Source organism: Lycorma delicatula, chromosome 7, assembly GCF_047948215.1.
Source record: "Lycorma delicatula isolate Av1 chromosome 7, ASM4794821v1, whole genome shotgun sequence".
Lineage (NCBI taxonomy): Eukaryota > Metazoa > Arthropoda > Insecta > Hemiptera > Fulgoridae > Lycorma > Lycorma delicatula.
In genome coordinates, this window is record NC_134461.1 from 87,790,724 (window position 1) to 87,818,623 (window position 27,900).

General features: G+C 28.8%; 3 protein-coding genes across 4 annotated transcripts in view; 2 read left to right on the top strand and 1 right to left on the bottom strand.

The window, feature by feature from the left end:
• Window positions 1–19,137, top strand: part of Teh3 (tipE homolog 3 phospholipid transfer protein) — a 60,708-nt gene extending 41,571 nt beyond the window's left edge. For both annotated transcript variants that reach the window (XR_012757041.1, XM_075370833.1), the window contains exon 2: window positions 18,495–19,137. The gene's annotated coding sequence lies outside the window, so the exon portion shown is untranslated. The remainder of the gene's footprint in view (window positions 1–18,494) is intronic.
• LOC142327629 (cilia- and flagella-associated protein 298) overlaps window positions 1–27,900 on the bottom strand; it is a 467,369-nt gene that overhangs the window by 278,366 nt on the left and 161,103 nt on the right. The window lies entirely within an intron of this gene.
• Window positions 19,562–27,421, top strand: Teh2 (tipE homolog 2 phospholipid transfer protein). Its single transcript, XM_075370685.1, has 3 exons — window positions 19,562–20,234; window positions 23,000–23,352; window positions 26,961–27,421. Exons 1-3 carry the CDS (start codon window positions 19,758–19,760, stop codon window positions 26,992–26,994), a joined length of 864 nt encoding a protein of 287 aa, XP_075226800.1. The 5' UTR covers window positions 19,562–19,757; the 3' UTR covers window positions 26,995–27,421.

Consider the following 27,900-nt stretch of genomic DNA (forward strand, 5'->3'; position numbering starts at 1 on the left):
AGCATTATTGCTTATAATTATAGGTATAAATTATAAATGTAATCTAACTAAACTTAACCTATTCTCACTCCCCTCGCTAAACTCTACTACTAATTATCGGTAAATGTTTTGATTATTTAAATGATAAAAAATTGCAATAATTACTGAATTTATTATTTAAATACTCAAAATATTACTATTAATTAGTAAAGGTTGGAGAGCGAAGCGAGCGTAGGTTCAACTTGGTTAGATTAAATTTATAAAATAAATATAATGGTTATAAAAATGGTAATATAAATAGTTTTATCGATCAGGTTATTTGGTTATTTCTCCATCTAGTTATTTTTAATATCAATGTTTTCTGCTATTTTGATTTATTTCCCGGTGAAAAACTAGCAAACGTTTGCGGTGGAGAGGGAGAAACCAAAAATCACCTTACTATCTATGGAAAAATTAAATACATACAAATTTGAAAGATACAAATATTTCATTTTAAAGAAAACAATCTGTACTGGTGACCTGTAAAGGCTCTACCCACGTTAGGTAATCTAACCATAAAAATAATGACTCGGAAGTGACAAAAGTGTAACCATTGTTAACGAGAATCTTCAATTAGAATAAATAAAAATATCTTCCGTTTGCAGTTTCCTTTAAGATTCTAACATATATATATATATATATATATATATATATAGTTATCTTGTTATGTTACGCAAAAAATCAGTTCAAACATTCATAACTGAGGGATCAAATAGACAGCAAAATAGAAAATATAAGTTAACAAACAAAACGGGCTAATTATGTTTCAAAGTTATACAAAATAGAAAATTTATTGTGCACAATACAAAAACAAAACTTCAGTTATATAAACAGCGGAAGATGTTTAACGCGAAGGGAAGAAATTACGGTTACCAGTTATTTTTTTGTGTTGAAAAAAAATCATAATACCAAATGTTGGTTTTGTATTAAATGGAATATGAATGAAAATAGGTTGTTTCTCATTATGTGTTGTGTACAGTATTTTGTCGTATTTGTACCCATCCTAAAATTGTTGAACTTCAAACTATTTCATATGAACTTTAGCTTTTTCTTTTGTAATCATTATGTATGAGGAATTTTTGATGTTTAGTTTAAAAAAAATTTATATTCTCATGTGCAATCGCTCATACTTCTGTATCTTTATCATATTTTATATATAACGCACCTAATAGAATAGTTAACATAACTTCAAAATTTCGGATGCTGTACTGACTAAATTGTTGCTCTGAAGAAATTACAAAAGGCTTACATTTTTTTATAAATTTAACAGGCTTTAAAATTTTTGTTTATCATTATTACTCTCACAAGCAAGAGTTTAATGAACACTGGCGCGTCAAAGTGACAGAGCTCCTGACCGGCTAGTTAACTTATAATTAATAATCTGTTAATGTTCAATTTGTCATCAAAAATGTTCTGAAATGTCAATATGTAACCTGGATGTATGTATCATCAATTTTGTAAAAAAAAGAAAAAAAATACAAAAAAGGATTTTTTATTTACAATTGTACATTAATGTAAGGAATGTAAAAGAATGATTTCTTTTTTTTACACTTATTTACTTTTGTTTTATGATCAAGCTGAAGACAACAAAAATAGTATTGTATTAAGCATTTTTTTGCTAAATACGGCTACAATATGTATATCTAATTGTTTTTAAACGATTGTTTAAAAAGACAAATACATTTATAAGAAAGTTTTGATGATATCAATAGTATCAGAATTACCTATTTTTCTTCTCTAAGTATTTGAAACTCATGTATTTAATGAATTAACAATCCTCATAATTCAGTAATTGGAACGTTGAATACAACTAGAAATTACCCGAATTCTATGGAAATGCTGTAAAAGAGTAACAAGGGACAAGGGAACACAGCAGATTTACATTTACAATTAAATTTGTTACAAATGCCTGTAACAAAATTGTTGTTACCTAAAGAAATATAATATTTAAGAAAACGATTTTATCAATGTAGTTGAAGTGTTTTTATAAATAAATTTTTTTCTCGTATTTTTAAACTTTTCAAAATTATCTGATTCACTGAAACATTATGTGTTAATAACTACAATAAAAATAACAAAATTCATAGATTTTGAAAAATTTATTGAAACAGATGGTTTAGATTTACTACAAATAATTTTACACAGGATTTAAAAATATACATTCATTCTCATTAGTTTACATTTTTGCAAAAACATTTAAATAATTAATATCCAAAAACACAAAAGTTCAGGATGGGGGCCCACCACCCCACCTCGCTTATTCTTACTCTTTTCAAAGTTTTATTACGAGTAATAAGAAATAGTTTTTATATTCTTGTACAATCTTTCCCAACAGCAATAAAAGTCCAAGTTTAAAGAAACAGCTCTACAAGGTGTGTGGTGTGGTGTGGTCCGTGTGTGTGTGTTTTGTGAGGGGGGCGCGCGCATGCTTTACGATATAAAATAATGTTGGCTATCATGCTTCAAATTAAGATTATTTATTTAATAGTAAGATACACAGAAACAGATCGAGGGTGATCAAGCGATAAACATTCATACGTCAAATAAGTCTGTTTCCAGTTTTATATCTAATTGAAATATGCTTCAATATATCTCGGTAGATTCTAAACAAATGGTTATGCTTGATCTACGATATTTAAAAACAGTCGTGTTTATTTTAACTAAAATTATTAAGCAGATAAATTCATTTCCAATTAATCCATCAGTTTCTAAGTAAAAAGGTTATTATTAATTTAATTCACCTCCCTTGTTTCTAACTAAATCCAATCCAAATTTATATTTTTTCGTAAATTTATAACTTTTATGGTTTCGTAAAATCATAGTGATTTCTTAATATTTAATGTTTTCCCCAATAAGCTAGTAAAATTTATTTCTCTATTTCTATAAAGAATAGAGGAATAACATTTAAGATCACGTATAAAATCGATTAATATCCGTAACGTATCAGGTATGAACTTACGGTTAACATATTTAGTTCAACGTATTTGGTTTTTATACCGCATATGATGAACATATTTGGTATGAAAAAACCTTCAACGTAATAAATATGTTTTATTGCGACATAAAAAGCAATTAAATTTTTACTTGGTTAAAGGATTAAAAAAGCTACAATAACATTAACGGTATAACTTTTACTTTTAATAAATGTAGTTTAACTTTTATTATACGTTACTGAAATGTAATTACTATAATTAAATATATATAATTACTATAATTATATATTTTTCATCGTTTTTATTATAATGTTATGAATGTCATGGAAACTAAAAATATATTATAATAGCACGAATTTAAAAACCATACGGTATGTTGAAATTATTCGTATTGCATTTATAAAACAATTTTTATTTGATCGATACGATTCTAATGAAGTTTTATTTTAAAATAACTCGTAAAAAATAACTTTACTGAAGTCTATATAAATGCAGACAAATTGTGATCTTTTTTCAGAAAACTTATACAAGGGATTTTTAGTTTTTAAAAAAGCACAAAAAATACATCAGATTATGTTTTGGTTTTATTTAGGTTTAGAACCGAAAAATATCTTCGGTTGTAAAACCAAAACACAATCTGATATATTGAACTGAATCTTTTTTTTTGTCATCACATTTTATGCAACTGTTCATAACATCAAGCAAAATGACAACTAATGAAAAAAAAAAGCAAAGAAAATTAGGCTTACTACTAATCCCCCCTCCACTGAAAAACCAAATTCCCCAAATAAATAACCAAAGTGACATACTAATCCTATGGAATCATTTAATTAGTAGGAAAATTTGACTTAGAAAAACGCAAATTTTAAAGTAAAAAGTTTCTATTTTAAAAAATAATTTTTTTTTACTTTGATATTTCATTAGTAAACATGAATTTCTTTAGTAATACAAGAATAGCGTATGAATGAATTTATTCGTTCCTTCTTGTATTAGGGCAGATATTGTCGTGATAATTTTTCACTTTATTCCATCTTGCGCCAATTTTTTTTGTCTTTTCGTATTTTCCGTTTTTCCTAACCCCATCCAGCAATTGAAACTTTTTTCCTTTTCCTTTTTTCCATTTAACAAACCCTCCATTGCATACACCAATAAACGTTTCCTTTTCATACAATTTCCCACCTCCTCTATGAATCAAGAGACCTTGCCGTTGGTGAGGGGGCTTGAGTGCTCAGTGATACAGAGTAGCTGGACCGAAGGTGCAACCATATCGGAGAGGTATCTGTTGAGAGCCAGACTAAGGAATGATTCCTGAAAGAGGGCAGCAGCTCTTTCAGTAGTTGTTAGGGGCGTGAGTCAGGACGACTTAAACGGCCATATCAACATCACTCAGTATTCTGAGTACTGCGCAGCTGAAAGCAATGGAAAACTACAGCTGCTTTTTTTCCAAGAAAATGTGGCTCTCTGCATTTTCATACAGCAATGATGGAGGCGCCTTCCTTGGTAAAATATTCCGGAGGTAAACTAGTCCCCCGTTCGGATTTCCGGGTGGGGACTACTAAGGAAGGGGTCACCAGAAAATTAAAAAATAACATTCTACGAGTCGGAGCGTGGAATGTTAGAAGTTTAAAAAAGGTTGGCAGGCTAGAAAATTTAAAAAGGGAAATGGATAGGATAAATGTGGATGTAGTAGGAATTAATCGGAGTATCTGAGAAGAAAAGATTAGAAGCTTTTGAAATGTGGTGCTATAGGAGAATGTTAAAAATCAGATGGGTGGATAAAGTGACAAATGAAGAGGTATTGCGGCAAATAGATGAAGAAAGAAGCATTTGGAAAAATATAGTTAAAAGAAGAGACAGACTTATAGGCCACATACTAAGGCATCCTGGAATAGTCACTTTAATATTGGAAGGACAAGTAGAAGGAAAAAATTGTGTAGACAGGCCACGTTTGGAATATGTAAAACAAACTGTTAGGGATGTAGGATGTAGGGGGTATACTGAAATGAAACGACTAGCACAAGATAGGGAATCTTGGAGAGCTGCATCAAACCAGTCAAATGACTGAAGACAAAAAAAAAACAATTTCCCAATCTTTTTCCAATTCTTTTTCCTACACTAAATTACATTCAAGATTCTTCTGCTTTCTAATACCCTACCATTCGTTACAAGATCTTACAATATGATATTAATCATTCTACGCCACACCCACATCTAAGACGCCTCAACCCGCCTTCTGTCCACCTTACTTAGTATCAACGTTTCAGTTAACACGACACTCCAAATATAACACCTTGCCTATCTCTTTCTTAAATCCCAGTTCAATTTTCCGCACAAAAGTTTTCTCCTTCTATTAAATGTTTACTTACTCCTAGCTATTCTCGTTAGGATAACTAGAAGCGACAGTACGATCTGAATTATCTAAACTGTTCTTTTAAAATACAGTTTTTAAGTTCTGTGACCAGTTTAGATATTAATAATTTAACATTTCAATAAATAATTCTTGAATTAAATAAGAAAAAAAATTAATACACCAATAAGCATTATTGTTTATAGAAAAATAAGCTTATCGATAGGTGTATCTCAAAAATTCTTTTCATCTTCTGCAATATAAGATCGTAACTTTTAGTGTCATAATTTACAGAGTAAAATGCTTGATCTGAAGGGGATCTATAGAGAAAGAAATTTTATTAAAGATATAGCTGAGTTCAATGATTTTACTAGAAAAATCCTTGTCAGCAGCCAGAATCTACAAAAAATTTAACAAAGCAAAAAAAAACGTATTTCAGAATAACGGATCGGATAAAGCAAAAATAAAAATTTCATTATACATTACATCTTTTGGATACTGCAAGGTTAAAAAATATTTTTAAAAACACAACTTTAAAGTTACCAAGGCTAGATCTAAAAACTGGTCACTGTCCTCGGAAACGATAAAGATAAAACTAAACATGTTGAAAATTGATGTTTAAAAACAAATACTGCAATTTACAATACGTAAAGGAAATGAAAAAAAGACTAAGACAAGAAAAATCTGATGTGGATATCACTTTTTTTATTATTATTGAATTATTATTTATCGAATTTTTTTTTACAATCACAGGTTAATAACTATTAAAAAATCAATATATTTAAATTAAAATAAAAATTTTAAAAGAAGTAGATGAAGTCTGTTTTGAACCGACGTGTCTTCCTCTTGTAAGATCCAAATATTTCATTAATTAAAATTTTATTTGGCTACAACTCTAGAACCAATAAAAATAAGTACCACTTATATCGTTGAAAAATTTTCAATGAGGGCTTATTACTACAGTTAAGAAAAAGTCCAAAATCCAACTTTTGGTCCAGTCGATTCCATTAAAAAGGGGAGGTGCACAACTAAATATTACAACAGTCCTAAATCCAAAATTTCAACATCCTACGAATAATTGTTTTTGAGTTATGCGAGATAATACGTACGTACAGATGTCACGCCGAAACTAGTCAAAATGGATTCAGGGATACTGAAAATTAATATTTCCGTTGAAATCTGGAAACCGAAATTTTTCGCGATCACAATACTTCCTTTACTTCGTACAAGGAGGTAAAAAAGGAGCGTTTCGATTATTATAGAATACGTGGATAATATAGAAAACAAAATAAATCAGCTGTAAATGAATTTCATGGAAACTGGTCAGATAATTAGTTTATTAAAGAAAATAGTTTTAGAAAATATCCATAAAAAAACAAAAGTTAATAGTTAGAAAATTTATTTTTGGAATTAATGATAAAGGAACTTTATTGTTCAACCAAAAAGAGTAGATAAGAATCATTTAGAGTTTTACATGTATTAAAAATCGTTTTTTGCTATAGTTTTCTACTAAGTAATAAACAGTTATCCCCTCCCTTAAATATTGTTCATGGGTGAGTGAAGGGAATATTTCTTTAATAATTTAAGATTCAAGCTATGACAATTTTTCGTAATAAAGATCTTCATCTCACCCTAAACTATACAAAATGGGATAAGGGCGTGCATTATGTAGTGGTGGGCAATCTAAGTTTGAGGTTTTAGCGGATTGTTTTATTTTTATGTTAACTTTACTCTTACGATTGGAGTTGCCTAAAACTACAACTATCGTTTAGATCTTTTACTTTTATTGTTAAAAATATTAATCTTTATTTTTTCTTTTTTTTGTTTCACAAGTGCCGTTAATTTTTTAATCAACATTTATTATAAATATTCTTTTAAGTATAATTTTTTTTCATTTATTTATTTTTATATATACATATGATTTCTTCAGTGTTTTCTGATGATGGCTGTTTAACAATCGAAATGACCATCTAGTTTAAGATTTTAAGTAGTTTCTTTTTAAAGTGTTTTTGAGCGTTTTCTTATTTACATATTTACACCAATTAGAGTATTAGTATATATTTTATTAAAGATTAAAATAAAATAAAATGTAGTCTTAATATCTATTACACTATAAAAATTAAAATATAAAATTTATATTTTACAATTATAAGAAATTGAACACGCACTTCAAACAAAACTGAAGTCCTTTTATCCTAAATTGTAAATTTAAGAATCATGAGCGTTGAGTGCAAATCATAAAAAGTTGTAATAAAGTAAGCCATTAAACGTTCCATTAAACCTTTTTACGTTGTTGGAGGACGATTGGCGAATGATGTTCAACTTGCATCCACACTGTCCCAACTTAAACTTATCTGAAATTATATTGGATATATACACACCACTTCAAATGTAATTTTACTACTCGTTTTCTACATTTACTGAATTATCCAGACTTTCTCAATTCATCAGTTTTTTATTTATTAACAGAAGGTGGAATGAATAACTTTTCAATAAATTTTTTAACGAAAAAACTTAAGTTTAAAGATTTTTTTATTTTTATTTTTATAATGGGAGATGGTTGTCCCTTCAAAAGGATAAAAAACTTTTCCAACAAAACCTATTAAAAAATATCAAAATAAATCTAAAATATTCTTATTTTTATAATTATAAAAGAAAATAAATAACGACATAAAACCAAAAATAATTTTTAACATTATTACTAATGTATGGATTAAATTTTAAACTCCAAACAAATCTCGTAAAAGTTCAAAAACAACGTCGACAATTATATTCCGTTAATTTCAAAAATAGTTAAAGTATACATAAAAATTAAAATATACATAAAATTATATCCAAGCACGTGTTAAGGCGCGAATTCGCTTTTACAAACGTAATCAAAAATATATTTCAGTAGGTCAAGTGATAAAAGCGAGAGTGACTTTTTAAAAAAAAAAGAAGCAATTCACCATCATCATCATCATCATCAATTCAGGATTACACGTACAATTCATTAAAAAAAGAAAAAGAAAAAACTAACCAAGATTCAAAGCAATAGGGTAAGAAAGAGCAGCGTGCTCTCATATCAATGTACGAGGAGAGTTTTGCCAGCACAATCCCTCTGCGACGTTTCTATTGATTCTTCTCACACCACTAGCGCGCTACACAATGTAGAATAGTTGTAACACTATAACAAACATACACATATGCCGTGACATTGAATTATATTTTATACTTTTAAATAGGCCAAGGAAAAAATGATTTTCTTAACTTAATTGTACGATAACGTTCGTATAAAACGAATCTAAGTCAAAACATTAAAATTATAAACATGTAACGCTAACTCGTTAAAACCCTAATTATAAAGCCACTTTTATATTCAATTTGCATTGATATTTTGTGACGTTACCATCTTGTAACCTTTTTTTCCTCTTTAGCTTCCCGAGAATTAGTCAGGTATTATTTCAGAGGATTAACAAGGATGATATGCATGAGTGTAACTGAAGTGTAGTCTTGTACAGTTTCAGGTCGACCATTTCTGAGATGTATGGTTAATTGAAACCAAACAATACCGGTATCCACGATCTAGTATTCAAATTCGTATAAAAATAACTGCCTTTACTGGGACTTGAACGCTGGAATACTCCATTTCCATCACCTGATTTGCGGAGACGCTTTTAACACACTACACCAACCCGGTGGGTTGACCTTGTAACCTGAGTCCAACCTTCCGTACGATGCAAGCAGAATATAATGAAAATGAACCGAAATTAATTCGTTTACTAGTTTTTATTTTTTCCGGCACTTATAGAAAGCTTGGTATCGTTAATATAAGTTAGTTATTCCTGTTCAGAATGAGGACTATGGATTAATGTTTCATAGCTCAGTTGGATAGTTTCGCATTCCACACGATTCTATAGATATAACGGATTTTCGTTAGAGAAACTCAACCCGAGTTTCTGGTGGATTTTATGTAATTGGGATAAAAATAAATTTTTGTTACAGCATTATTCCAGATAAAGTAAAATAATTGATCAATAATGTACAACACATCCATCCAGGTTTAAGTGTACAACCGAAGGAATTTTGGATGGAAATGGCACCAAGTATTTGGACAAATTTTGAAACAATCCTCTCTAAGGAGTTGGATTGTGTTATTTCACTATTCCCCTGTAAATGGATGGTCATTTTCTTCTTATTCACCTCATTTTCGTAATTCTTGATAGCTTTCCTTCTTTTCTTTTTAAATAGAGAAAGGAATCGGTTTTGGCTAAGTTAAAATCTTAACGCCAATTGATCCGTGGTAAGGATGAGGTTATTTTTGCGAGTTATCGCATCTTTAGTATTTATGGGATCTAACGGGTACAGTTCTAATTAAATATTTATTTGTGAACTCTTGTTTTCTATCTGATACTATTAAAATAATATAAGGAGATCCCTTGACAAAAAAAAAATTAAATTTTGATCAGATATTTCTTTATGCGTTCAATGAAGATACAAAAAACAGCGAAACTTAAAAAAAGCTGTCAACTCAATTGTAGGACTTTCCCATCACATGGTTTGCTTCTGATGCACGGTTTACACACACACATCCCCGGAGCACTTAATTTAAAATATTAATAATTTTATTTAAATGTAATATTTTTTGTACACCTGTACGTCAGTACTACACTAGATCCCCTTGTGGTGGTGACAGGATATACCCATCGACGCAGTATACCCATTTAGTCACTAGTTTAGAGAATTTTTTGGGGTGGGGATGCGATTTAGAAAAAAAATTTTGCAGATATTATTTTTTAATTGTTAACAAATGTGCCTAAAAAAATATGACCTTAATTAGGCAAAATTTCGAAATACTAAGAGTGACCTTGCTCTACAGCTTCACCCCTTTGGCCTTTTAAGTTGAAAATTTAATGGCATCAATCCCCCATATATAAAAATAATCTGACCAAGTTTGGTCAAAATCGATCCAGCAGTTCTGGAGATATAAGGTGTGAGGCACCGAACACATACACGTACGTACGAACATCCGGAAAATTTCCAACCGGTTTTTTGGGTTCCTTATATGTTAAAACGTCAAGATCCGGTGAAAACCGTATATGCTCAAACTGGACCGATTATAATATTTTCCCTTCTACAGGGAAAGTAAAAGAATCGGACACCCACATACAAACGGATTATTTGAAAATTTTGTTTCGATAGTTAAACGATAAACTAAATTCTATTCTTAGATATACTTGAACACTAAGTCTTTATATAATATATTAATGAAAACAGAAAACGTTAAAATTTCATTACCGCAAAAACAGAAGGAAAAACTTTGTATATACACATACTAATTTTTTACAGATTTTCTAAAAGAATTTAATTCACACGAATATCACAGAAAATAACACGTTAAATAAAGAATAAAATTTATCCTTCTAGTGGTTTTTAAGACATAATTCTTCAAAGTTTTTTTTCTTTCCTGATAACAACATAGAACGTTTTTTTATTAACTTATTATCCTAAATATACCGGAATGATAATATCTTAAAAAAACCTTATTAAAAGTTTAAGAGGCAATAGAACCCTTCCTCCCACCGAAAAACAAGAATTCTATAAATTTTCCCAAGTTTTTACTACTTCAACCTACCGACTAAATTTTTTTTTATAAAAGTTTTTGTTAATAATATATCGATAAAATTGACAATAAGCGCGAGTTTAATAAGAATTCTTTGCTAATCATTATATCACTGTCACTTTTTTACTGGATCGACATATCCTAGAACTCTTTTAATTTACTTTCTTCGAAACAAAGTTTAGTAAATATACAAATTATAGCATAAGATCTTATTAATGTTGAATGTTACGTAAGAATAATACACTAACAATAATAAAAATAATAATTACCAAATTTATCCAACAGAGAAGGATTAAATTTTATGCTTTATATAAATGCTAAGTTCAAAGAATTTTTTGTCAGTTTATTACAGTAGAACACCACTTTACTTCACCTGCCATTCCTTGAAGAATTCAATAATCGTTGTTCAAACATTATGATTTAGCAATAGAATAAATGTTATCCTGTGTAAGATTCAATCATACGGAGGTCACCTTTTAAGTTTCTACAAACGACCACTTACTTGGTGGCGCTATTGAGTTGTAACATTACTATTGTTGTAAAGTTTGACTTTTTTTATTGTTACAACAGTGGCAACTCTGAAATCAGCCGGGTAGTTTGTTTACAAGGTAGCGAGTGTTTAAAAAAAAAGCTTTGTGAAAAAATGGAAATTTCACGTGAAGGTTTTCCTCGGTTGATTTTTCACGATTTTAGTAAGGGCCTAATTAAACAAAAATGCCTCGAATCGCTTCGTTCAACTTTTGGTAATGAATCACCATAGAAAAAATTGTTACAATTGGTTTAGACAATTTCGTCGTGGTCGTGCTTCCATCAACGATGAATTTCGTGATGGTCCACCAAAATCGGTTGTTATACTAAAAAATATTGTTGCTGTGCACATGACTGAAGAGGATTGGTATGCGACTTACCGTGAGATAAAGGCATTCTAAGGCAAATCGAAGACTATAGTATATTCCGATTTTGACCGAGGCTCATAATTTTGACCGAAGAAAATACTCAAAAAATTCGACCGAGGAAGTGCATAATCAGTAACAGGAAAGAAACTTAAATACATACGTACTAGCCGGAAACTAAGCGACAGTCAACTGCTTGGATGTTCCAAGATGAACCGATTCCAACAAAAGTGGTTCGTTCACGAAGCACTTCCAAGAAAATGATCGCTTATTTCTTCCATTATACGGAACATGTAGTAATCATTAATTTAGAAGATTGATGAACTGTTAATCCTGAATAGTATACAAAAATTTGTTTGCCAGAAGTATTCAATGAAATCGGAAAACAACCTAAAACTTCGCATCATTCTTCATCTTGATAATGCCAGCTCTCACACAGCACATCAAACAATTGACTGTTTGACGGAAAAAAACATTGAATTAATGGCTCACTGCCCATATTCATCTGATTTATCACCTGACGACTTCATTCTGTTCCCGAATATCAAACAAAAAATGTTTGGACAGCAATTTTCATTACCTCAAGAAGCTGTTGAATCCTTCCAAAACCATGTTTTTAAGGTACCAACTTCAGAGTGGAAAAAGTGTATCGAAAATTATTTCGAACGCATGAAAAAGTATATAAATCTTAAAGGCGAATATTTTAAAACAATAAAATGATTTCTATCATAAATCTTTTTTTTTCATTGTTTTTGTAAAAACTTAAAAAAAGATCCTCGTAAAATAAAAGTACCACAAATTATTTTAGGGAACTTATACACATCATTAATTCATAACAAATTTACCATAACTGTACTTGCAGTATTGCTAATCATGTGGCATAATATAATCATCAATGATAATTGCAGAGTTTTTGCTCAAAATGAAAGTTTTTTAAAAATCATTTAATTAAAAATATAATAAAATAGTTTCAAGGGATCTGGAATTTGCTTGAATATTTTATGGAACCATATTTGTATATCCATGCAAATAAATTTTGTTAGATAATAAATATTAGACCGATTATCAAGTTATTAATAAATTTATATACCAAAAACTTGTGATTAACTAATATGATTTCCTCTAATTACTAGGAATATATTTTAAAAACATCATCGGTTATTTTCCCCTTATTAATTTCATGAAAATTGCCAGCAGACGCTAAAAAATCCATAGAAGTTTGTCGTTCCACTTAATAAAAGTTAAAAAATTGTATGATGAATTTTTAAGAACCGTAAAGATACAATTAATTTTAAATAAATTTTAGTGAAACTGCTTAAAACTAATAAATGTGTATGCAACAGTGTATTATCTTTCGTAATAAACAACATAATCGATTTGATCGGTATCGTATAAACCAATTTAAAGAAATTCGGTTTGAAACTTCTTAAAACATTAGTCTAGTTTATTAAAAAAAAACGGAGTACTTTCTATATTCGAGGTAGGGTGGTCTAATTAGAGAAAACACTTCTAGAAGAAAAACTTAAGACATACATGACTAACACTGAAAAAGAATCTACCTTACCCTTTTTTATTACGCAAGATATGCGCGCACACAATTTGGTACATATATATATATATATATATATATATATATATATATATATAGACCATTTCTCTGGTTACGTTCTACTCTTTACTAATTCTTTAACCTAAATATATTTACTACATCCTAAATTCGCAGTTACTTGTTTTCCTAACTCTAATCTTTGTGTTCTAAAACAGTTATCGCTCCGCAAACTACCTTCACAAATCAAATTAACTAACCCTCAATGAAATTATTTAACGATTCACATAACATGTTTTCCACAATATTAGATTCCTCTACTCAAAAGAAAAGAAATATTACTCCGAGTCATTTTTATGTATTACTTTACGACAAGGAGGATATTAAATAATATAGTATCTGCCAAATTTTACTTTTACTTAATAAGAATGCAATAACTGATCTACAATCAGAATTGCTTTATTAGAGGATAAAAATGTTCATAATACCGTATAAATGTAAAATTCTTTTCACCTATGAAAAGAACTAGACAAATGTAGGACTGTATTTCGATGAGTTTATTAAAAACAATGGAAAACTAGTTTACTTTTAACGTTTCCTACAAACCTACTAATATGTTCTTAGGACAACTGCATAATTTTCAGTGATGATATATCAAATCAGGTTGCCTAATACCTTTGACCCAACGGGTTAGTCTAGTGGTGAACGCGTCTTCCCAAATCAGCTGATTTGGAAGTCGAAAGTTCCAGTGTTCAAGTCCTAGTAAAGTCAGTTATTTTTACACGGATTTGAATACTAGATCGTAGATACCGGTGTTCTTTGGTGGTTGGATTTAAATTAACCACACATCTCAGGAATAGTCGAACTGGACTGAAGACTACACTTCATTTACACTCATACATTTCATCCTCATTCATCCTCTGAACGGTAATTACCGGAAGCTAATTACCTACAACCACTATGGTTCATATTAAAAAACTGATAAATTTTTTCCCCCAAAAATGGAAAAGGAATACTATATCTAAAAAGAAAAAAGTAACATAAGGAATGAAAAAGTTACATAACTACTACTTAACGTACTCTAAGGCTGTTTAGGATGATCTTAGACTACTTATAATTAAGTTATGGTAAAATAAAATCCAACATAAAAAAATAATAATAGACAAATAAAAAATCTTCATGTTAGCCAAAAGATCATATAATTTTTCGTTTAAAGATACCTTCTATTTATATCAACCGGAAGAAACTTCTTAAGGAATAAACAGAAAAGTTTCTCTACAAAATAAAAAACAAAACAAAAAAATCATTGAAATCGAATTCATTTATATAAAACACAACAGTAGAAAAAACTTATCGAAGAACACCTAACGTTTTATAAAAGCCGTCATAAAAATAAAAATACAATAATTAAAAATTGTTATCTTCTCCCTCCTGTCTTCGAAATTATAATTTTTAAAACTATTTAAAGGTTACCGCACTGGGGTGAAAATTATAAATTATTTCCTTTCCTATATGCATACGATTATATTTTTTATTTCATTATATTTGTTCATATAATTTTACGCATTATTTTGAGTATAATTTACCAATAGTTTTTATATTACATGAACGTTAATTCGATGATACAGACTAGGTCTTATCTTTTTCTTTGGATTAAACAGAATGGAACATTTTAATAATTCTTTTTCATAGCTCAATAGGTTATTTTACAGAAGATATATTTTTCTTTATAATGATAATAATTTATTATTATTATTTAAAAAATATATATATGCTACATTAACTTACCTAGTATCGAATTCTGAAAACTACTTCATTCTACGAAAAATCACACATACCTGCAACAAAAAAGACAAAAAGTACAATTAGTACGCCATGACTATAAAGATAAACATAAGATTGCGTATTGTTTTTATTTATAATAAAAACTCTCTTTTTTATGTTGCATTTGTTACTTAATTTAATGATAAGCTAAGCTATTTATGTGTACATATTTACACATGCATTAAACAGTAATACATAAAATACTGAAGCTTTTTATACCACAAGGTTCATAGAAAGAGTAAAACATATAAAAATCCTTCAAAGAGTAGTATAGTGTATCACAAAACAATGTGACTATTTATATAGTTAACAAACGCACAGAGTCTTATAAATAAAAACAAACTGAATGGGAGATAGCTTCCCTCAAAAGTTTCTACCCGCTCATTTAATACTCTTTGTTTTAATATATTTTCATGTGTCTTATTTTACTACGTAATTTTTTCTTTGTATTATTTGTATAACATATTAAAATTTGCTAAACAAATATATCTTTAAAAAAAAAGCATAGTGCATTGTTGTATATGCTCACATTTTTATTTTGAACCAACGCTTAAAACCTGTACAGTAAATAGAAGGGGCATGAGGCTATTTGCTGGATATTGCTTATCTTCTTTTTTTTTAACAATTATTTATTGTTTTGATTAAACGAAAAGTTTGTATTAAATAAATGCTCCGGAATAATCGTATCAGCTTTGTTTCCGTATTATTATTTTTTAAATTTTATTAACATATTTAAAAAAGAACGATAATGTACCTTTAATAAATAAATTGATAATTGGGGGTTAGACTGTTAAAAACTTCAGAAACGGCTAAAAATGTTCAGGATTTTGAAGGTTTTCGTTGAAAAAGTTTTTGTTATTGTTAGTATGCTAAATTCATAAACTTTATTTAGTTGCAAGTGCCAAAAACAGTTAACGTAATAAGTAATGAAACATAAACCATGTAACATTTTTGCGGCAGGCCACAGACCCGCCTTTTTTCTAGTGTTTAGTAATTTTTACATGTTCTGAATTATTGTTATTTTATAAGCTTATTTCTATATTGTAGGCTTGTTTATGCTCTTTAAAATTAACAATAAAATCTACTCGTATTACAATTTTTAAACAACCTTTTACATTTACTTTATTATTTATTTTTATTTTTTATTAATGATGTCACATAAGCTTGAAGCTTGTGCGTACGAGATGAAAATGGAATTTTGTATCGTACGAAAAATGCCATACCTAACCGAGATTTCAAACCTGGGACCTCCAGATGAAAGGTCGAGACACTATCACTCTGTCACGGACATCGGTTATTATTTGTATGATGTATTAAAATGTTACTAAATCTCTTACAAGTAATATTTTATTATTATATATTTTATGTCCTTATTACAAAATTTTTTATTATATTTATGGTGTTTTCATTTTATATTTCTTTACTAGTTAGGCTCTTAAGTGTTTTCAAATCTTCATTTAATAATTTGATCCTAACTAAAGCGCGCGCACATACCGTATTTAATTCGCACGGATATGGTGATACTACAGGCGACGGTCGGCACTAACTAAATTAATGTAATTTCACAACTTACACAAAACATAATTCGCTTGTACGGTCGGCAGACTGGTGTAGCCGCAAGGCTTAACGCATCAGGTACCGGGCCAACCGGGTGATCGAGTTCGAGACCCAGCCAGATCGAGTTACTTTTTTACACTAAAAATATTATTCATTTATTTAATTCTACCGCTCACCTTTGACTATACAAGACGACTACAACAACATTTTTTGGGGTGGGGGTGCGATTTTGCATAACATTTTTTTGCAATTTTAACATTGCAATGACACATTGTTAACAATGTGTCAGAAAAATGTGACCTTAATTAGACGAAATCTCGAGATACTGAGGGTGATCTAGCTTTACTGCCTCATCCCCTTAACCTTTTTTAAGTTGAAAATTTAATGGCACCAATGCCCTATATATAGAAATAATCTGACCAAGTTTTGTCAAAAAATCGGTCCAGTAGTTCTGGAGATATAGAGTGATTTAGAAGCCAATACCGAATACACACACACACACACATGCATACGAACATCCGGAAAATTTCCATCCGGTTTTTTGGGTTCCTTAAGTGTCAAAACGTCAAGATCCACTGAAAGCCGCATATGCCCAAATTGGACCGCTTACAATACGTTCCCTTCTAGAGCTATAGCTCTGCTATAGCCCCCTTCACAACCCTATTATTTATTTTAGAAAATAAAAGAAAATGAATTAATAATTGACAGAACAGTAATAATAATAATAATAATAAGAATGTTCATTTGGGAAATTCTGAATAGATTTTTCATTGATAACTGGTAAGCAAGTTTCATGAAACTGGCGCTAACAAGTGTTTTTTTTATACTTTTTTTTATTAATAAAAATATTTACTTTAAAATTTTTTTAAATTATAAAGTTGAGGGATAAATGAGAGTTCCATATGTCGAACGGCCTATATTTTTAAAGAAATATTTCTTTTCATTACTAGTTATATTGAATTATAGCTTTATTTTTAATATTTTGGTCCGAGAAACGGTTATTATATTTTTTTTAAATTTAAATTAAATTAATTTAAACGCCGACCTCCGTGTCTTAGTAAGTAGCGTCTCGGCATTTCGTGCGGAAGTCCCGGGTTCGAATCCCGGTCAAGCATGGTATCTTTTCATACAATTCCAATTTCCACCGAGTCAATGACCAAAACTGTTGTCGCCGCTCTTTCATAAGAAAAAAATTTAAATTATTTATTTAAAATTTTAAATATATATCCAAATTATAGACTCAAAAACAATAGTTTCATTATCTGCCTTAGATTGTAAAAATAACAGAACCTTAATTTGTATCTGTGAATAAATGAGATGATGAACATACCTTTTCATATTTTTATTGTTTTAAATTGCTTTTTTAACTTATTTCCACAATGAAAAAATCTGATTAAACAGAAAATTCTGCAAAAGTATTAAACGTCGAAGAAAAAACAACGCAGTAAATAAATAAATTAAATTTTATAAATAATTATATTCTGTTAATATGATGCAACTTGTTAAACTATTTGTCAATAGCAAAATCCACATAACACAGGAAAATAAACTAAGTCGAAACGCTAGGTTGTGTCTCATCTATGTAACTCTAAACCGTTACACAAAAATCTAGGCAACATAGGCGATGTGTACCAGGCCTGAATGGATTACGATAATCAATCGGTTCACTTCCTCACCCTAAGAAATTTCTTAGGATATCCTTATTCTAAGAAATAATATAAAAAATATTAAAGACTAAACTTTCTAATTTATATTTCTTTTTCTTTTGTTGCAGGCATTCCCCTCCTCGAAGATAGCCCAACGCATCAGCAGCAAAACCAGCAGCACGTATTTTCACTTCAAGATTATTGATTAATGATATTGTTATTATAATAATAATCATCGCAATTAATTAATCAATCGATCAATAAGCAGCAAGCACAAATTTAATTAATTATTAATCAGCAAAGAGAGAAAGGGAAGGAGATATAGTTAAGCAAAGAAAGCACTAATAACACACTTCTTTTTTTTCTTTTTTTACTAATTTAATTTACAAAACTTCCTATTCAATTTTTTAAAAAGTTATAATTATTATTACTATACGATTCAGCTATAATAATTTTAAACTTTATAAAATAAAACTCGTATAATACTGCTGTGTAAATATACTACATTCTATTAATAAATAAAAATAAATTAGGCTGCAAGCTTGCACTTCACTATGACCACTGAATAAAATAAATACCACCACCAGGAGGGGAACGCGTCTTCGCTCCAAACGAGAGTAAAACAATCAAATGAATAAATATACTGTATACATATATTATATAAATAAATAAACATCGATAAACGAATTACAAATGAATAATCGATAAAAATATATTCGATATATCGATATTTATATATATTATATACATATTACATTTTATAGTTTAATATAAAAATATATATAACGTCGGATTTATATATATATAAATAATATATATACGTACATAAATATTTACTCAAAATAAAGTTAATTTTTTATTAAAAAAATACAAAGTAAAAATTTAAAAAAGTTAATAGAGAGAATTGTAGATGAAATTAAATAATAAATGTAATTTATAAAATTTACAAATTATAAATAATAAAATAAGCGCATGTAAATGAACATAGAGTATATTCTAATATCATTCATCAATAAGAATAATATCATTGATAAATTAATTTAATTTAAAAAATATCACTATTAGAACCGCTACGATATTAATTAATTATATGATATTAATTAATTATACTTATCGCATATCGATTTTTAAACGAGCGATAAAATCGGTAGTAGCTTTTAGATTTTATTAACATCATAATTATAATAAGATAATAAAAAATAGCGAATAATTTGTACAAAAAGTACAAATAACTGTAAAAAAAGTAATTAATTAATAAAAATAATAGTTTATTGTATATATAATATACAATTTTATTAATAAGAAGTTAATAATAATTATACATAATTATTAAACGAAGGTTATTATTAGAATCATTCAATATAGAGGACTATTCGGAAGAGACACAAATTATGATGGCAGCGGCGGATGAGGACGAAGACGAAATGAAAGATAAAGAAGGTTCGATAGATGGAACGAGAAGAAGTAGTACTGCTACGGCGGGTGGTGGAGGGGGAAGCATTGTCGGAAGCGAAAAAGGTAGCAGTGGAGGGGGTGGAGTAGCCGGTCTTCCAATAAAAGAAGAAGAATTACAATCGTTAATGGAAAAAGCGAAATTTTATACTTCATTATGTTTGGGTACAACCGCGATATTATCTGTTTTTGCCTTTTTATTTTTAATTCCGTTTGTCGTAGACCCGGCCATATCGACAATACTGGCCGATTATCAACAGAAAGCCGTGACCTGTATAGCTGTCAGTCATATATATTCAGAGGGTCTAAGCAACTGCTCGTGGGCATCGTGCAGAGAAGGCTGTACGACGGCTGCGCTACGTTGCCACCAAATTTTAGTTAACTATTCAAGACTGCCGTTCGAAACATGGGCAGAGGTAAGCGGTCAAATATTTAAGAAAAACAACAACCATAATTCAATGTATCTATATAAAAAATATACTTGAGGTCTGGCTATTAAGTTCCAGGACTGGGCGTGTAGCGATAGTTGTATATTTCACTGGAAGTTGGTGTAATCTTAATGCATGGTGTGTAGATCCGGGTAAGATTTCAGTACTAGTTTAGATAATTAACCCGCGATAGTACTTTTCACAAGTGCAATATTAATATTGCTGTCAAAATCAAGCATAGTTTGAAAATCCAACAGGGAATAGATTTCAATCTTCTTACTGAATTTAAGAAATTTCCAAATATAGAAAGAAATTTATGAGGATTACTTTAGTTGTTTTTCAGTAAAAACAAAAGATTCTGAAGGGTGAGAAAGAATTGACGACGACGACTCAGTTGGATCGCATTAAAACCGGATGAAAAAGTTTGGTAAATCAGTCTAATAAGTCAACTAACGCCTGAACATAGTAATAATGATATCAGATATGGTAAAAAATCTCACCATGTCCTTACTTAAATTAGGCAAGGACATGATGAGATAAAGCTGTGTGCAATAAATTTAATATCACCATGGTGTACTCGAAAATGGTCCCGAATGCTCTCAAGGTGGAAGAAACCCCAAAAAGGAAGTTACAGTTGTTCTGACAAACTGAAATGGATGGAAACAGTAGATTTACCTGAAAACATTGTCACATATGATGAGATTTGGATAAATCAATTGATTAATTGAAAGACACCAACCATTATTTTCTTAATCAAAATATGATCTTGACTGTGAAGATACGTCAACGTCTGACAATCAACAATATAAATGTAATGTCTTGTTAGAGCTATAGGAATAAGACGATGACCAAAATGAAAAACCAGAATTGGATTCTCCATTAACACAAAGCATTTGCACTTCCTACTTTCATCTATTAAGCATTGTTAACCTTAAAAAGTAAAAAAGTACATAATTTTGGAATACCTCCCGTCTATTCACCAATTGTATTCACCCTCTGACTTCAAAATTTACTCAAAAAACATAAATTTTCTGAGGCAAATCTATTTCTTCTGCTTTATAAACATAAGGAAAACAAAAGGAAAACTTAACAAGCTCCTCTGAAACCATTTAAAGAAGATTTTCCCCTATTACTTTAAACAATTGGAAATGTACATGCAGCATTGTATAGACAAGGATAGAGAACAAACTGTAGAGGATAAAATTAATACTAAAGGGCAAAATTTTTACTCTCAACATATTTTATAGGCCAAATCTTGGAACTTAATAGCCAAACCTCATACAAGAACAAAAAACATACTTATCATGTGCATAATTAAGTATAAAAATGACTAAAATATATTCATTGGAGAATAGCCAAATGAAATAGTCATCTAACAGATCAGTTAAGATAGATTTTGTATTAGCAATAGACTGTCACAAAAACAAAATAGACATAAAAGTATGTTTTCAAACCAATTTAAAAGTGAGAAATATTTAAATAAAAAATTAAATAACTCAAACGTAGATAGGTAAGTATCAAACATCAAAATAGCATGATTAAATAATCAATTAACATAAAGAATTCAATAGAATTCATAAAAGGTTAACTATTATGAGTCAAGTTTCAAATTTTTATCCAAGGAAAAATACAAAAATTCACTAGATATTAAGACTACTAAGTCTGATCATTCTTGGCTTATGATATTTTGAACTGTAATCTTACTTTTAACGGTTTACAAACTGTACTCTTTTTAACAGCTGCAGTTTAATCATCAAATTATGTGTGAACGATAAGTTTTACGTCAGGATTATCAGGACTGTAATTTACAGCTTTTTAAAGATAAATAAATGAATACTATTGTTATCAATGTACTTTGGTGGTTGATTAACCACTCTGTTTCAAGAACGATTCAATTAAATTATACAAGACCAACTGCTAAATTAGATTTACAACCTACTGAAAAGTAGAAAAATTCAGAAAAAGAATTAAAGGTTATAAAATACAGTACAAAGGAAAAACAATGACGACTACTTTTTTCCCAGTATTTATATACATTGCCAAATAACATATATATTTATAACTACATATATATAAGGTTAATAACTTTTTTCTAAGTTCACCAAGAAAAATTTTTAATCAAAAATGTTAATAATAATAATTCACTGTTCTACAATTGAATAACAATTAGAACATATCAAACTGTTTACACAAATAATGATGATAATAATAATAATCTTTAAAATACATTTAGTATTATAGAAAATGTGAATAAGAAAAAAAAATTCAGTATATTAAGATTTTTCAAAACTGCTTAAAAATTGTTAAGATCATTTAATTTTGGTAAATTTAAATACAAAGCAAATAATTAAATGTCAAAAGAAAAAAAACATCAACCAGTAAATTAAAAGACAGAAAATTTACATTATTGTAGCTGTTAAAGCTATAGATCATGCTTTCCCTTTTGTTCAAGATTACATTCATTTTTCCATGAAGTCATAACTAAGTAAGAGGACATGAAGAGTTAACTAGTTAAGATGTATGCATAAAAAAATCATTTTACATAAAATTTGATTTACCCTTGTTTACAGTATGAAAAAATAAACATATAACAAAGTAAATAATAAAATAATCAGTAACAAACTATTAACAATTGATATGAAAATACTATTTAACCTACTATTCTCTTTAATACGTATATACTTGTACATATACTATTTTCATGTGTATGAAATTATTAAATTTATTAATAATAATATTTATTTATATTTCAGGGTGAAATGGAATTACAAAACATGGAATGGGATGTAGAAGAAACTAAATTTTATATAAATACAGAAGGCTGTGGATATCCGCCAAGAGTAAATTGTTCCGAATTTGCAAAAAAGTATGGCTATAAAAATTTATTTAAACCATTTCCATGTTATTACAGTAGAAATTATCCAGAGATGGTCGTGGCAAGATATAATTGGGACGATAATCTCAGGCATCTAATATTATCATTAATAATACCAAATGTATTATTTGGTGTATCGATTGGAGTGCTCAGTTATTGGTATTGTCCAAGATGTAACAGACAACTTGATACAACAACATTTGTTGAAAAATTTCCACCACCTAAAGATGAGTAAGTAAAAATTTATTTTTTTAATAACTATATTTAGTACATAAAATTATACAAAAGAAATAATAATATGATATATCATATATATATATATATATGTACAGATCAATTACATAAGTAAAGTGGTTTCTATGGACAATTGTTATTGAAGGTTCTATCTCATTACTTATCAGTAGAGACTTGGCAGAGCAGGTTATTTTTCAGCTGAATACTTCTGCATGCTTTACAGTTCTGGGAGATGAGAAAAGGTTTGACACAGGGAATCTGATTCAGGAGACAGTTAATTCATTAATACCTTAAGTCAAATCAATTGGTTCCAGGATATACAACTGGTTAACTCATATCATTGATTAATTACACTGATACACAAAAAAAAAATTGTTTAATGTTTCTTTAAATTGATTTTAACCATTTCTTGAATTGATTTTTTGCATACATTACAGATCTGCAAATAAATTTTTCTATCAACCTTAGTTAAATTATGCTTCAAAAAAAATATGGGAAAACATAATTAAAATCTGTAAAATTTGTAATTTTGCATGGCCATATCTGTGTTAGAATGATTTCGCTGATGCTTTTCTTTTATAAATGTTATTATTCCATTTCCCTTTATAGTGGCTTTCCATCAAAAATGTCTTGGTGGAAATATTCACTGTGTTTGTCACTTACGTCTCTGAGGTTGTCCAGGAAAAAATCCAGATGTGAGTGGAGGAAATGTATTTTCAAAGACATATTACATCCCACAGCTCTGTATGAAGTAAGAAGTTGATTTAACAATATCGTGGTAAATGTTAGATTTTTGTTTGTCGAGAAAATTTTTACAAACATCTTTAAATAAAGCCCAAGCTGCACTTTCTACATTATTTAATATTGAGTTAAATGCATCATCTTTGACCAACTCTCTTATTTGAGGACCAACAAATATTTCTTTTTTCATCTGTCTCTCACTTACATTTGGAAATTTCTGCCTGATACACAAATATCCGGGACTACCCTTCTTCATTGCTTTTACAAGATTTTTCATTAGTCCTAGCTTGATATGGAGAGGGGGTAAAAATATTTTTTTAGGTTCAACTAAGGACTCAAGAATAATATTTTTCCCATTTGGAGTTAAGTTGTTTCATTTCTTCCACTCTTTAGTAACATAATGTTTATCCCTAGCTCGGCTGTCCCATTCGCAAATAAAACACATTTACTTAGTATAGCCTAACTGCATGCCTAACAAAATAGCTATAACTTTCAAGTCACCAGCTATGTTTTTTTATAATTTATTTTTTCAAGAACGTCTTTTATCACATCGTATATCTCTTTCAAATTAATATCACAAGTGATTGGTATCCAAGGATATTTGTTACCGTTGTGTAGTAGAACCACTTTTAAACTACACTTGGACGAATTCATGAAAAGATGCCAGTCCTCAGGTTTATGAACCTGTTTTAAGTGCGCTCATCAATATTTGTGCAATAAATCAAATTATTTTCATCAATAAAGTACTGAGAAAGTTCTTTTTGTCAGCTTCAAAAGCCCAAAATTTTGAAGTAAATTCCAACCTTGCAGTCTTGATCCTTACAGTTCAGCTTGATTTTTTGATAAATTTAAATCCCTAACCAAATCATTTAATTCACCTTCTGATATAAGATTTGGCTTATTGGAAGATAATTCAAAATCAAAATCATTGTTGTCTTCTTCAGTACCGCCTGATTCTTCATCGCTGCTTTCAAAACATATATTCACAGATGTCTCAGGAACTGGAATAATTTCACTGTGAGGTACAGGGGTGATTGCAGATTGCAATGAAGGATATTTTACAGTATGTTTAGATTTTTTAGAAACTCCAGACACGCTTGTTAAACAAAAGTAACAATCAGTTACATGATCCTTTGGTTCACGCCAAACCATATCTCATATGTGACTGTGATATGATTTAATTCTTTGTCTAGTATTGTTTATTTATAAATTACAAATTATGTTAAAAAAGATAAACAATAAAAAATGAGCTATCAAAATACAATATAGCAGCTTAAAATGCTAACTATACGTTGAAAAATGAAAAAATCCTTTAATTAAATGAACCTACTCATCAAGGAAGGGCAAAACAAAATAGACAATCCATCTAAAGGGGGTTCTTCATAGTCCCTTCAGGTAATAGGCATCTAACCCAACTACAACGTCTTGGGGAATTAGTGTACTCATAATTGGAACAGCACATTACTGATCAATAATTTTACACTGACCAAAAATTTAGCAAGATTTTTTACTATGAAATACTAAAAGCATGACCTCAGAACAGATTCAGGTGTTCTTAATTGCAACTGGCGCCCAAACCCAAAAGATTTTTAAATATAAGGCTGATTACCTCAAAGAAATTCTATGAACTACATTATTTTTAACAATTTCAAAAGTATCTTCTTTTAGAATCATATCTAATTCTAGGAATTTGCAACCATCGATCACAATACACACAGCAGTCCAAGCATAAAAAAACAAGAAAGATGTAACAAAAATTTGTTTTCTATTGTTTATACTAAGAAAGAATAATGTAGCTTTGTAACATTTGATATCCGATCTGATACAAATCACAATTCAAGCCATTCAAACATTTAAGCATATAAATATGCTATAAATCCATTGCATACTGAAAAAATATGGTAGAAACTGTTTGAATACATTTATTTTTCTAAACGGCAAAGGTTCCTCCTTCTGAAAAACAACTGATTTACTGAATACAGTAAATCCTTTCAGAAGTAGATCCATTAAAATGATTCATTAAATGAACTAAAAATCCTAAAACTACTTGGAAATTTCTTGCTCACCATTAAAAATAAAACTCTTCTTTTATACAATTAAACAAGTATAATGAATGAAAATGAAAGAAAAAAACTTGTTTTAATTGATTTTCATAGATTTCAGATTACAATCTCTAATTTAGAACTGATATATTGAACTGAATGCTCTGTGATAAAACTTATTTTACTTATAAATCTTCAAACTGCTTATAAATATTTTATAACTTAAATTTATTTTTTTATTTACTCCATAAACAACAGATTGATATCAAACTACAGTTTCTTGATGTTAAATAAATTTTGTAACATAAGAAAAATATAAGCACGACCATGATTCAAACCTAGAACCTTCCTCACAAAGGACACTGACACTACCACTACCACTCCACCATGGAGGCCAATGAAATGATACATTTAATATTAAATAATGTTTTTTTTAGGAATTAATGAATAATGGATTAATATTTTTGATTGATAATTTTTATTACAGAACAAAGAGTTATATCTATACAAATTATAAAATTTGGCGCATCCATCACCAAATTTATTAAACCTCAATATCTTCCATGCATGGACTATCAACTTAGTTATTTCTTCACCAGATTCTATCACAAACCTATCAGATTCATCTTAAGTCCTCTTCATTTCATAATTTATCAATTCATTCAATTTACAACATCCTCCTATACCACCACGATTCAAAGACCTCCTATTTTTCTCTTATTTCCTTTTGTTTTGTGTTTTTTTTTTGTACAGTCAATATTTCATAACCATACATTACAATAAATTAAATAGTTATTACAATAAAAATAATTTCTGTTTCAGAGAAATGGAGGAAGACGAGGACAATGAATATTGAAAGAAAACAATAAAAATGTTATAAAAAAACCAATAAACTACATAAAGAAATAATAAGTTCAACAACAAATTCCCCAACAAAATGAAATCGGCAGAATAAAAGTATTAGAAAAATAATTATTTTATATCAGAGAAAACCAACAAACATTGATCGTCATCATCATCATCATCATCATGCTTCAATTGCTCACCAGCTTATCAACCTCTATCAAATAATATATATTCTAACTTTTAAATTTCAAATTATATACTAGACATTAAAATGAAAAAAAAAATCAAAATTATTACAACACTTTTATTACAATTATTATTTAATACAAATATATATACATAAATAAATAATATTCTTTAGATAACTCTCTCCTTAAAATAATAATTATAATTTTAATATAATAAAAACAAACATTAGACAATCTTCATCATCAGTAGGCTGCTTAAAATAAAATAATTAATTTAATGAATAAATTTAAATTTAAATTCTAATAAATTTTTGAATTTATTGCAAGTAACAACTTTTTAGAGTAAATAATAGTAATATTTTTTCTTTAAAATACTATTTTTATCTCTTTATAGAAATAGCGATATGATATTTATTTAATTAGCTCACTTAAATAGGGTCACACAATAAAATTATTAAAAGTCAATTTAGATTTTTCATTATTATTATTATCATCATCATTATTACTACTACTACTAATATGACTACTATAGTATATTATTAAACTTATGCATGAAAAATTATTGAAAACCTCTAACTTTTTCTACTGTGATTTAAATACCTTATATTTGAAATTATTTTGCCATCAGTCATTTGACTGTATCGATACACTTTTCCATTCCTTTCTATTTTACATCTCAACAAAACTCCTTCATCCTAAATCCTTAATTCATCGTTTCATATACCCTA